At 39.6% G+C, this 12,830-nt stretch overlaps 1 protein-coding gene across 15 annotated transcripts in view; it reads right to left on the bottom strand.

Moving 5' to 3' along the window:
- The window catches only part of UNC80 (unc-80 homolog, NALCN channel complex subunit), a 231,296-nt gene that overhangs the window by 168,711 nt on the left and 49,755 nt on the right, over positions 1–12,830 (bottom strand). For 12 of the 15 annotated variants that reach the window (XM_070771381.1, XM_070771414.1, XM_070771428.1 and 9 more), the window contains exons 13-15: positions 12,302–12,670; positions 6,594–6,740; positions 1,015–1,162 (exon numbers count right to left, since the gene is read on the bottom strand). In XM_070771381.1, coding sequence (XP_070627482.1) covers positions 1,015–1,162; positions 6,594–6,740; positions 12,302–12,670 — 664 coding nt within the window. The remainder of the gene's footprint in view (positions 1–1,014; positions 1,163–6,593; positions 6,741–12,301; positions 12,671–12,830) is intronic. The other 3 variants (XM_070771398.1, XM_070771444.1, XM_070771449.1) reach the window with 1 other exon arrangement.

The following is a 12,830-nucleotide window of genomic DNA, read 5'->3' as shown; positions in this document are numbered from 1 at the left end:
ACATCCATATGTGACCACAGGAAAAACCATAGCCTTGACTAGACGGACCTTTGTTGGCAAAGTAATGTCTCTGCTTTTCAATATGCTATCTAGGTTGGTCATAACCTTCCTTCCAAGGAGTAAGCGTCTTTTAATTTCATGGCTGCAGTCACCATCTGCAGTGATTTTGGAGCCCAAAAAAATAAAGTCTGACACTGTTTCCACTATTTCCCTATCTATAATTATCACATTAATACTATATAAACCATAAAAACCTATACTAAAAAGATGCTTCTTCCCAGGCTTTAAATTAAAATGTGTATTTTACTCAACTCAGGCTTCATGCATCACCTTCATTCCATTACTGTATTTGTATTCAAGTGGTACTGAAAGTGTTCATTGATTATGGATGCCATTTGGGTTCATTGGTCTATCCCTGTAATACAGGGCTCTATGATGGAGTTTTCTTAAAGCCATAAACCTATAGTTTATGGGCCTATCTATAGATCCCTTTGTCCATTGTTTTTAATTCAGTGCGTGTGTGTATCGAAGTTACATTACTACTATGTTTACTGCAGTCATTTTTTCTCTGTCCTATTTTATCTTGTGAAAAAATCACCAAGCACATAAAAGGTGCTCACTTCATTTTGTTGAACTAATGAAAATATTCTTTTGTTCCTTGATCCTTGCCTCAGCAGTCACACAACAAAGTCACCTGAGAGAGAGGCATGCCGTGAGCAGGGCGTGAGGATAGTGGCCCTGCAGATGAGGGTGTCATGGCTTTACCGAGCTGAGTTCCCATTTGCTGAGCTAAGTTGTCCTCAAAAGGCCTCCAAAATGTATAATCAAAGATGATGGGCAAGCTTCTCACATTTATATTTTATCACACACAAGACTCACGTGCATGCACACACACACACACAAACATATATCTTTTCCTCTCCATTCTATTACCACAGATTTAGGGTGTCTCAGAAACACTACCTGCTTCACCTCGCAGCGATTTCTCCTAGAACTCGGCACAGCTTTACTTACTGTCAGTGACCGGCTCCATACAAAATCCTAGCAAAGCATGCAAGAAGTCCACTACGTTATTGAGAGAGTCCTTGTTCACATAATCCCTCATGGTTTGTCGGAACTGCATCTTATCTAGCTTGTATAGCTTAGTGAGGCAGTTCTGGGCCTGCAAGGAAGGAAGAAAAGTGAAGAAGTCACAGGTACCAGCTTATGCTGGGGATACCACTGATTTCAGACAGAAGCCTTCAGAAGGCAAAGGTCCCCATGCACCCCTCCTGGTTGGTAATTTGCCAGCTCTGCTAGCCCTTCACGTCTGAGATTGAGATGGGCAGAGGTAGGCTGGGGATAAGACTTTGAGAAGGGCTTCTCCTCAGGAAAAACCCCAAACTAAAGGCTAATGCTGCCCCAGGAACAGCTCAGTATTTTTGCCAAGATCAAGATTTTAAGATATAAATGAAAAAAAATTTAATATTGATGTAGGTGATAGGATTGGTAATCAAGGATTAGAAACTTCAGAGGCTTTACACAGGGAGAAGAAGCCAACCTCCCCCACACTCAGCTACTTTGAATTTAAATAGATTTAATAGAGGGCATGAGGCTTCCCAAGTGGCACTAGTGGTAAAGAGTCTGCCTGCCAATGCAGGAGACATAGAGACACAGGTTTGATCCCTGGGTCAGGAAGAGGGCATGGCAACCCACTCTAGTATTTTTGCCTGGAGAATCCCATGGGCAGAGGAGGCTGGTGGGCTACAGCCCAAATGGTCATAAAGAGTCAGACACGACTGAAGTGACTTAAAACAATGGATGGCATGAGAGGGCTCTAGGACCTGTTTATCCAGAGTTCTCTTATATGGTCAGGAGGGAAAGACCCTTGAGACATGAAAGAGACATAAAATAAAGCAAGTCTAGTTTGTTTATTTATGTGTCTGCTTTTGAATATAGAAGTTTGGTATTTAATAGAAGTTGGCCTTAAGGATATGAAAACCAATTGACCATGCATTAGGCTCTGCCAGAGGGCTGGCAGAGCTGGCAAATTACCAGAAACACAAAAACGTATTTCTTATGATCCAACAAATAATTTTGTCATCTAGCAAAGGAAAAGGGAGTAATTTGCACCATCAGAACAAACAAAGTTACAATCATTGGCTGGAGAAGGTCACAGACAGGACACCCCAATGCTATCTGGGACCCTCAGGGGGCCCCCTAGTCCCATTCTACCTTTGAGAGAAAAATCACATTTGTGTAGTGCTTTGCTGTTTAAAATATGCTTCTGGATTGTAAATGCAAACATTTGACTTTCACACTTCTCTATGACTTGAAGAGTTTCCCTATGTTACAGTGGAGGAAACTGAGACTCAAAGAAATCAAGGACTTTGTCCAAGCTGATACACCAAGTTTCACAGCAGAGCCAAAATTAGAAGCTAGGGTCTTGCCTCCTCAGAGTGGTTACACTTCTCATAATATATTGATAGTAGCCTCATGGCTAGTTTAGAGAGTGGTTGTTGGAGAAAATGTATTTAGATACCACCCATTACCAAAAGGAAGTGGGTTGACACAATGGAGATTAGTTGATATCTTGAGGAAGGCAAGATCATCTTAAAAAAGAATGTCCTTACCAATGGAAAGAAATGGGAAAATGATACTGTGAAATGAAACTGTGGAAAATTCTTAAAGAGATGGGAATACCAAACCACCTGACCTGCCTCCTGAGAAATCTGTATGAAGGTCAAGAAGCAACAGTTAGAACTGGACATAGAACAACAGACTGGTTCCAAATAGGGAAAGGAGTACGTCAAAGCTGTATATTGTCACCCTACTTATTTAACTTATACGCAGAGTACATCAAGAGAAATGCTGGGCTGAATGAAGCACAAGTTGGAATTAAGATTGCTGGAAGAAATATCAATAATCTCAGATATGCAAATGATATCACCCTTATGGTAGAAAGTGAAGAACAACTAAAGAGCCTCTTGATGAAAGTGAAAGAGGAGAGTGAAAAAATTGTCTTAAAACTCAATATTCAGAAAACTAAGATCATGGCATCTGTTCCCATCACTTCATGGGAAATAGATGGGGAAACAGTGAAAACAGTGGCTGACTTTATTTCTGGGGGCTCCAAAATCACTGCAGATGGTGACTGCAGCCATGAAATTAAAAGACACTTGCTCCTTGGAAGAAAAGCTATGACCAACCTAGACAGCATACTAAAAAGCAGAGATATTACTTTTGCCAACAAAGGTCCATCTAGTCAAGGCTGTGGTTTTTCCAATAGTCACATATGGATGTTAGAATTGGACTATAAAGAAAACTGAGTGCCAAAGAATTGATGCTTCTGAACTGTGGTATTGGAGGAGACTCTTGAGAGTCCCTTGGACTGCAAGGAGATCGAACCAGTCCATCTTAAAGGAAATCAGTCCTGAATATTCATTGGAAGGACTGATGCTGAAGCTGAAACTCCAATACTTTGGCCACCTGATATGAAGAGCTGACTCATTTGAAAAGACCCTGATGCTGGGAAAGATTGAAGGCAGGAGAAGAAGGGGATGACAGAGGATGAGATGGTTGGATGGCACCACTGACTCAGTGGACCCAAGTTTAAGTAAACTCTGGGAGTTAGTGATGGACAGGGAGAACTGGCGTGCTGTAGTCCATGGGGTCACAAAGAGTTGGACATGACTGATCGACTGAAGTGAACTAAACTGGGTTGAGGAAGAAAATCTACAATCAAGAAAGAAGAGTTGGCTTAGTAAGGACTAAGAGTGAGGACTTAGTGAGGACTCCATAACCTTAATGGAGAATTTTGGACAACCAGGCAGAAGCAAGGACAGCAATTCATGGGATTTGGGTCCTTAATGGTGGGCCAGAGGATAATTTAAGTTACATCACCATTTTGACAAATCAAGACACAGAGAAAAATTCTTAGAACTCTTGAGAGGAAAAAGATTATAAAAGGCTGAAACTTATAATTAGCAATGGTTTCTTGTTGTGACCTTGTCGTAGTCTTTCCATTTATATCACAAAGTCAGGAGGATTTTTTTTCCCTTTCATTTTTCCTTTACTAGGTCAAGAAATTGGGTGTTTTTATTCCAGAGGCTACTGGTTGATCAAACCAGTCAATTCTACAGGAAATCAGTCCGGAATATTCATTGGAAGGACTGATGCTGAGGCTCCAACACTTTGGCCACCTGATACGAAGAACTGATTCACTGGAAAAGACCCTGATGCTGGGAAAGATTGAAGGCAGGAGGAGAAGGGGACAAAAGAGGATGACATGGTTGGATGGCATCACCGACTCAATGGACATGAGTCTGAACAAGTTCCGGGAGTTGGTGATGGAGAGGGAAGCCTGTCATGCTGCAGTCCATGGGGTTGCAAAGAGTTGGACACGACTGAGTGACTGAACTGAACTGAATTCCAGAGAGGCTACTGGTTGCTAGATCTCAAGCAATTTTTTTTTCTTATAAAATTAATGCTGCTTGCTATAAAATGAAGTTTTAAAGTACTTCTCTATAGAATACACCAAAAAAGGCATAGTTTCAAATCTCTTCTTTAGAGGCCATTACAATTCAACTGAAAGTCTCAGCAAGGATCAGAATATCAAACTATAAGTATTTTGATTCTGAATGAATATTCTAAACTTCTCCAAGAGATATAAAGAGTGAATTCCATTTCAATAATTTGGGACTACAAGCTAATGATTAAACTATTCTAAGAAACTCCCTGGAATTACTAGGCACTTTGATGAATAGCATTGTGATAATAATTTGGTTTATTAAAAAAATAAAAGTATAGTGGACTTCATCTGGTAGAGGTAAGAAATATTCTTATGCATTAAAAGCTAAGTAACTACTAAAAATCCAATGCCAGATAAATCTGGAAATATTTAGCTTCTTGAATTACACATTCCCAGGGTAGATTTCTCAAATTTCTATCTCATGGACCATGTGTTTACTAAGCATGGATAAGTAAGTATAATCCTGATAAGGAGTATAAAACTGGGCTACAAGAAAATGGAGGTACTGCCATATAAATCAACAGTTGAGAAGGCAAGTAGAAAACTGGATGTCCTGATAGGAAACACTCAGTACTCTTGAGAGAAGAAAACATCGTGACTAAGCAGTAACGATAATCTCTCAAGTGGCTTCTGATCCAACTAGCCCTAACCTTCTCCACGTATAGAAAGACAGGTCCTGATATCAGAACCAATTTATAATTCCAACTACAGCATGATGCTTATTTTTATATTTTGGTATTTCATTTCATAGAATTAGTTTTCTGCATGAGATGTGATGTAATTTTAGCCTTGAAGGCATTTATTCATACTGTGATAGAATAAAAATCAAAGACCCCAAATCATAAACATATGTGCAAAGATGGAGGTAATGTCAGCTTCTACTGCCTTATTATTTATTATTTTGATTTCTTAAAATTTGGGGCCCCAAAATCTAGATCTTGGTCAAAGTTTTCAAGTTTCAGAATTTAGAGAAAGTAATTACTATGAATAACCCCCCCCCACATACAAATAATAAACTAATATGACACAATAGAATAGAAAAGAAAGAGAATGATATATAAATGGGTAGGTAGGTAGATGACAGATTAAGAAAGAAAGCCAGCATGCTGATACTGTGTGAACATTTCATGACAAAACCTAATACCAAAGAAAAATGGCTGGCATTGGATTTTGACATGACCCTAAAACTCTGCTAAGATATGCCAAAGGGTTTCCTAGACTCAAATTTGCATCAAACTCTTATTTGTCGGGGACTATTTTCTTATGATTTCAGTTCAAAATATGTATGAGGCAACTGTTCCAGCTTGAAGTTGTTGTAGAGGTGGGTTATCGCCAAAGTCTGAAGGGAAAAGTAGTCATCAGCAGAGGCAAGTGAAAATGAGCTAGAGTTACATTTCCATGTTCCATTACAAGAATTATTTTTTGCAAACCTCAGGGCAGAGTTTCAAGTTTCACACAGTTCAAAGGGATGTGCTTGTAAATATTGGGTTGGCCAAAAGAGTTCATTTGAATTTTCCTTATGGTGTTATGAAAAAATCTGAAGGAAATTTTTGTCCAACCCAATATTTAGCAGTCAAGGTTCATTGTCAAACACAGCAGCCAGAAAATGGTTACTTTTGTAGTCCTGTTTTGTCCCAATAAGGGCCATTTTCCATATCTAAAAACAACAAACTTAATCTGAAAGGTGGATCCCTTTTTCTAATATAAAATATGCTTCCATAGTACCCAGGCAGGTGATTAAAAAACCATTTGTCACAGACCATCAGAAGTTTGCTAAATATATTCATTTTTGCAATGTTCTTTCAAACTATAATTCACGTTCCAATTATACATCCTTTTACCAACTGGGAGTTGGCCTGCCCTAGGCAGGAGGCAGAAGTTATTTTCCCAATTAAACTTTCCTAAGCCTGGGTTTTAGATGTCTTGAGATTATCTTGTGGGAATTCTCCCACCTTATGACAGCATTAATTACCCTCACAAAATATTTTTTCAGGGAACACTGACCCTCATTGTCAAAGGACTCATTCTTAATTTGAAAGGAGGGAAGAGGAAGAGGAAATGGAATCTACTTTAATTCTCTTACATTCTCCCGGAATACCTGGTGTCTCAGACGATCTCCAGAGAGCCCTCGGTGTCCTTCTCCACAACCATAGGCACATCCCAGGGACTTCACGATTTTGATGAGCATGGTTAGAGCAAGCCTATGGTTGCTTACAGGTATACTTTCATCCTAGCACCCAGAATGAGAGAGAGGATGCTGTTTATTTAGTTACTTAGATTCTTTTGCTACCGAGACTCTATTTTATTATTAAACCAAGTTTATATGTTTTACAGTGAGCCCCTGCAGTTTGGGAAATAAAATTGTCAAGAGCTCAACAGGCAGGTTAATTTTTTAGAAAATCTAGAACATGATTTACAAGAAAGAAAAATATTTGAATACCCTCTAGTGCTACAGGATATGGATGTAGACCTCTTCAGTAGAAGACATGCTTTCATATGCTTGACAGGTGATCAGAATGACTGTCTAGAGAGAGACAGTGTGGACTATCAATGATGAAGGCAAACAGCTTTTTCCAGAAGGTACCTTTACCAGCAGTTTTCTGATAGTATCACTAGGCAAGGATTTTTGCTGAATTTCTGGAACTGATCAAAGTCTGAAACTTTGAAATCATGTGGCATTTTCTGACATTTTCGAAGGATTTTTTTTTTTTGCTTTTGCTGTATTGTAATACTCATGTATAAACAAAGTGAGAATAAAAAATTTTTTGCAAATATTCAGCATGGGTTCTTCATTTGAGGTTAAATAGGAAGTCCCCCTGAGATGAACTGTTATTATCCTCTCTTTTGACTCATGTAATCCTTGCTTTAAGTGAAGAACATAGCTTCCAGAAAATCCTTGAATTGTTTCCAAAGAAGCATAAGGAAGCTGTTGCTAAGAAATGATGCAGATCTGCACCATAACCTTCAGGAAGCTTCAACCTTCCTCGGTCCTTCTAGTGATTCTCTGTTGTCAGCACAGCCACCTGAGAGCCCAGCTCGCGCTCCTTAATTGCACATGACATTAGATAAATGAATGAATATCTTTGTGCTTTAGTTTCCCCACTTGTGAATTGAGAATCTTAATAGCTTCCCTTCCTACTTCATCAGTTTACTGTGACAAATATAAAATAATGAATAAGCCTTGATCTGTAAATCGTGAAGGGCTTTTCCATAGTCATATGCTCAGGTTGATACATAAACTTTGGGGCCATCCACATAGAAAGAATACTCAAATGCAGGGAGGGTGTGTCAGATATGAGAGTTATCTAGACATCATGTGCTGTTCATTATGTGACGAGACACTCTCTCTGCTCCCCTAATGTTATGTAATTGGGTCATTTCTTTTTTTCTAACCAAAGCCTCAGGTAGTGGCTGTGATGCCCAGAAACACCTCCCTTCAGAACTGAACATTCATTCTCTGAGCTGCTGTAAGTATTTAGTTCAGTTCAGTTCAGTCGCTCAGTCGTGTCCAACTCTTTCCGACCCCATGAACCGCAGCACACCAGACCTCCCTGTCCATCAACAACTCCTGGAGTTTACCAAAACTCATGTCCATTGAGTCGGTGATGCCATCCAACCATCTCATCCTCTGTCATCCCCTTCTCTTCCAGCCGTGAATCAAGGCTGGAAGTATTGATGGCTGATAACTCAGGTGAGTTCCTCTTCAGGTATTGCCCTTAGCTAAAGAGATGGGCCTTGACCCACATTATGCTCTCCTCCTGGAAGCAATCCACCTCCAATGATTGGTCAAGGGCATAAAGAGGGCTAGGAGGGAGGTCATGGAATAAGGTGGGCTCCCTTACTTTACCCAGGGATTACTTTGAAGAACCATCCCAACTCTGGTGCTCCCTGTGTGAGGGACTGAAGTCTCTGTTACAACTACATTGCAATTCAGCTTCTCTCTTGGCTCCATCCTGCTTCTTTTACATTTCACAGACATCAATTCTGAGTGGACACCCCATCAAACCTCCTGCACACATCTCTTTGTCCGAGTCTGCTTCTTGGGAACTCTGCAGCTCAGATGCTTACAAATGGAAGACTCAAACATACATATATATATATATATATATATATATATATATATATATATATATACATACACACATACATAGAACATACATACATTTATTTATTTATATGTACATATATTCACCAGTGGCTTCCCTGGTGGTTCAGAGGGTAAAGAAACTGCCTGTCAATGCAGGAGACCCAGGTTCAATCCCTGGGTCAGGAAGATCCCCAAGAAAAGGGAATGGCAACCCACTCCAGTGTTCTTGCCTGGAGAATCCCATGGACAGAGGAGCCTGGCAGGCTATAGTCCATGGGGTCACAAAAAGTCCAACATGAGTGAGCATGACTGGTGTAGGAATTGGTGAATTCCTTCACCAATTCATAAATCTTTTAAGTTTAAATTAAAATCTTAGCTCCATAACCTTGGGCAAGCTACTTAACACCCTACGCCTCACAAAAGGGGAATCATAAAATATCCGTCTCACAGAGTTTGTGAGGCAAAACAAGTAAGGTGCATAATAATAGCAAAACCAGTGTTAATGATTATTTCTAGGTGTGCTGTGCTTAGTCAGTTGTGTCCAACTCTTTGCAACTCCATGGACTATAGCCCACCAGGCTTCTCTGTCCAAGGGATTCTCCAGGCAAGAATACTGGAGTAGGTTGCCATGCCCTCCCTCCAGGGAATCTTCCCAACCCAGGGATCGAACCTGAGTCTTTCACATTGAGGTGGATTCTTTACAAGCTGAGCTACTAGGGAAGCCCATTTCTAGGTGTGGGGCACTGCTATCCTTTGGGGCAACTTTGTGCAAGTTAGAAAAGGCACTATTCTGGGAGGATGAATTAGAAAAAGTGAGTAGTAGGCACCTTCTACTAAAAGGTGCCTCTTAGTAGAAGCAGCCTTGACTGTCCCTGATTTCAGTCCTGCCTGGCCTCTTTAGCAGAGAGCTCTTGTAGAGTACACAGCCTGTGTGGCCAGAGGCAGTTGTGCCTCAGAAAAGGTCACCCTGGGGAAGAGCTGATTTGGAAGATTGATTTATGAACATTTAAAAACTATTAAATGTTCCTTAAAAAAATTCCTAGCTCCCAAAGCTTTTTGTAAATATCTATTTGTATTTCTTTGGATCTTCAGATGTCCTTGGGATTTCAGCTCCTTCAGAAGGAGACATTCAGAAAGATGTAGCATGTTATAGGCAGAAATCAGGACACATATTAAATAACATTTCAAGTTCTCAGTACTCGTTTGCAGCAAATATAGAAATAGAAATTAGATCTTCTTTTCTGAATTAATCAATTCCCCCATGCTTCTGGTATTACTAGGTTGCAAAATTAGATAAACTCCCAGTTCCACTGAAAATAACAGATGGGTTGGAGGCAGAGCAGACCTGTGTGAATCACAAGTACAATGCACTTGACCTACGTTCCAGTACAGTTTTATAAATTCTCTGCATTACAAAGGATATTATTTTGCAGAACTAAGTACAGAACATTTGCATCTTTTGTAGTTGTTTTGGAGAACACATAATCTGACTTTGTAAAACCCCATCCTAATCAAAAGTAACTAGTCAAGGTAACATTTATATTATCAAGTTTCTAGTGTTCATAATATCTATATATTACATATAATATCTAGATTACATACAATAGATTTATATTTATATAATATAATAGATTAATAATATCTAGATTATATATAATATCTAGATAGGCAAGACATTTGTAGCTCTCTAATAAAAAATTAGATGTGAATACTAGTTGGGTGTAATTTTAGAACTAAAACAAAACCCAAACAGAAACAAAATACTATATCTCAAATCCTCAATAAACATAACAAGGGATCAAACCTATATCTCATGTCTCCTTCACTGGCAGGCCTGTTCTTCACCACTAGCACCACCTGGGAAGCCCCAAACATAGCAAAGCCTCATCAATTTAGCATATATCTAAGTTTTACTGACAGATCAGATCAGATCAGATCAGTCGCTCAGTTGTGTCCGACTCTTTGCGACCCCATGAATCGCAGCACGCCAGGCCTCCCTGTCCAACACCAACTCCCGGAGTTCACTCAGACTCATGTCCATGGAGTCAGTGATGCCATCCAGCCATCTCATCCTCTGTCGTCCCCTTCTCCTCTTGCCCCCAATCCCTCCCAGCATCAGAGTCTTTTCCAATGAGTCAACTCTTTGCATGAGGTGGCCAAAGTACTGGAGTTTCAGCTTTAACATCATTCCTTCCAAAGAAATCCTTATCAAAATTTGACAACTTTTATTTTTCCTATTTTCCCTTGAATTTTGCAACAAAATGACATAGTTCTATCTATCGTCTCTTTGAGTTGCCACCTAGATTGACAGGTAAAACAATTTTAAATTAAGAATCTTACTGTTTGCTGTGTTTATAAATGTGGTCCTTATACTTTGTATTTATTTACTAATTCCTACATAACTTTCGACTGAAAAATCCCTTAGATCTTAGGATCCAAGTTCAAATCCCGTGTGATTAATATCAACATTTTGATAATTTTCATCTACAATGAGATCTGAGGACCCTTGAATTGTCCTCAGTGATGTTTGAGAATGTAGAAGTTGGAAACATCAAATACCAGAAGATTCTATTAGAATTGGAAGATATATAAATATGAGTGAGGCAGTAGAAGAAATCCTAAAGGAAAAGTTAGGTTCGAGAACCTAAGAATACTGGGGCAGGAATTATTGGATGAGAGTCTGCAAATATTGGGAAAAATGAGAATAGACCATGAGGAGAGAAACATGATAAATGCAAATTAAACAGGCATGATGTAGGACTAGAGAGAGAAGAAGGGGGAAAAAAAGAGGAAGGAGCACTGCACACCTTCAGCTGTAAAAACCTGATACCCCACAAAAAATCAACAATTTACATTTAAGATAATATGTAGGTAATAGAACTCTGCACCGTGAAATCTTACACATGTAAACACTTGGCCTGATGTGTAGATCGTCACCTGTTAGAGATTCAAATCTCTTCTTTGATTTCAATTACTTAGTATTTTCCAACTAAGATCTCAAATTGAAATAGCATAAATTATATCAATATAGCTGCAGTAATGCTTCTTTAAAATTCAAATTAGAAAACTAATTACTGATGTTAAGCACTGAAATCATAAATCAGGTGTTGTCAAGTCAAAGGAAGTTAAATTCAGAAACAATAACTAATGAGAATGATAAAGACCCCTGGGTGTGACACACCGAGCTGTAAGAGGACAAAGACTAGTCTTCTAAACTCATACCAGCAAATCAACGTACTAAATAAAAATTCCCCCTTTTCTTCTCTTTAACTGTGACTGAAGCAGGCTACCTAAAAATGCGTTCCTTAAATCAAGAGAAAGAACTTAATGTTTTTCAGAAAAATTATTCTGCGTATTAGAGGCTTTCAGATGGATCAGCAGTAAAGAATCTGCCTGCAGTGCTGGAGATACAGGAGATGTGCATTCAATTCCTGGATCTGGGAGATCCCCAGGAGGAGGGCATGGCACCCCACACCAGTATTCTTGTCTGGAGAATCCCATGAACAGAGGAGCCTGGTGGGCTATAGTCCATAAGGTTGCAAAGAGCTGGACATGATGGAAGTGACTGAGCATGCATGCATGCATACTGCTTATTATGGACTAGTGACTAGTGGCTATTGAGCCAACAGATTGCTGGCAAGCAAAAATATGGAAAGAAATCAGAATAACATTTCATGAGTATGCAAAAGCTGGTTCATTCATACCTTGTCTTGGTTCTTATCATTCTTCTCATAGGGGCCACCTCCACCTCCTCCACCTCCTCCTCCATCACCTCCTCCACCTCCTCCATCACCACCTCCTCCTTCATCTCCTCCACCATCTCCAGCTCCACTCACTGTAGGGCCCCCAAATCCACAGGTGGAACTTCCAGACACTCCTTTGAATTGGAAAGTTCCCTCACTTGGTCTTTTTTCTACAGTTCCATTTTCCTTGTTTTCACTCTTCTTTCTGTTCTTCTCTACACAGGGCACCACACCAAGCTGAAGCAAGCATTCCACAATGTTCAGTGCCACATCGCATATGCGAGAACTGATGTCATGGTTAAGGACAAGATAAACGGCCTTCAGAACCACCTGGGGGAAGACAAAAGTAATCAGAGGGTGATTAAGTTACTTGAATTACCTCTTCCTAAATAGATTTGGCTCTTCCATTTATTGCATTTCCTTTGGCTGTTCTATGCACATAAGTATAAATAATTCAGGTAATTTTCAGATGATCTTATTATGCTGCATT

The sequence above is a fragment of the Bos indicus genome, chromosome 2 (assembly GCF_029378745.1).
Source record: "Bos indicus isolate NIAB-ARS_2022 breed Sahiwal x Tharparkar chromosome 2, NIAB-ARS_B.indTharparkar_mat_pri_1.0, whole genome shotgun sequence".
Classification (NCBI taxonomy): Eukaryota; Metazoa; Chordata; class Mammalia; order Artiodactyla; family Bovidae; genus Bos; species Bos indicus.
Note: the sequence above shows the minus strand (reverse complement) of the source record. Positions and strands in the feature narration are given on the sequence as shown.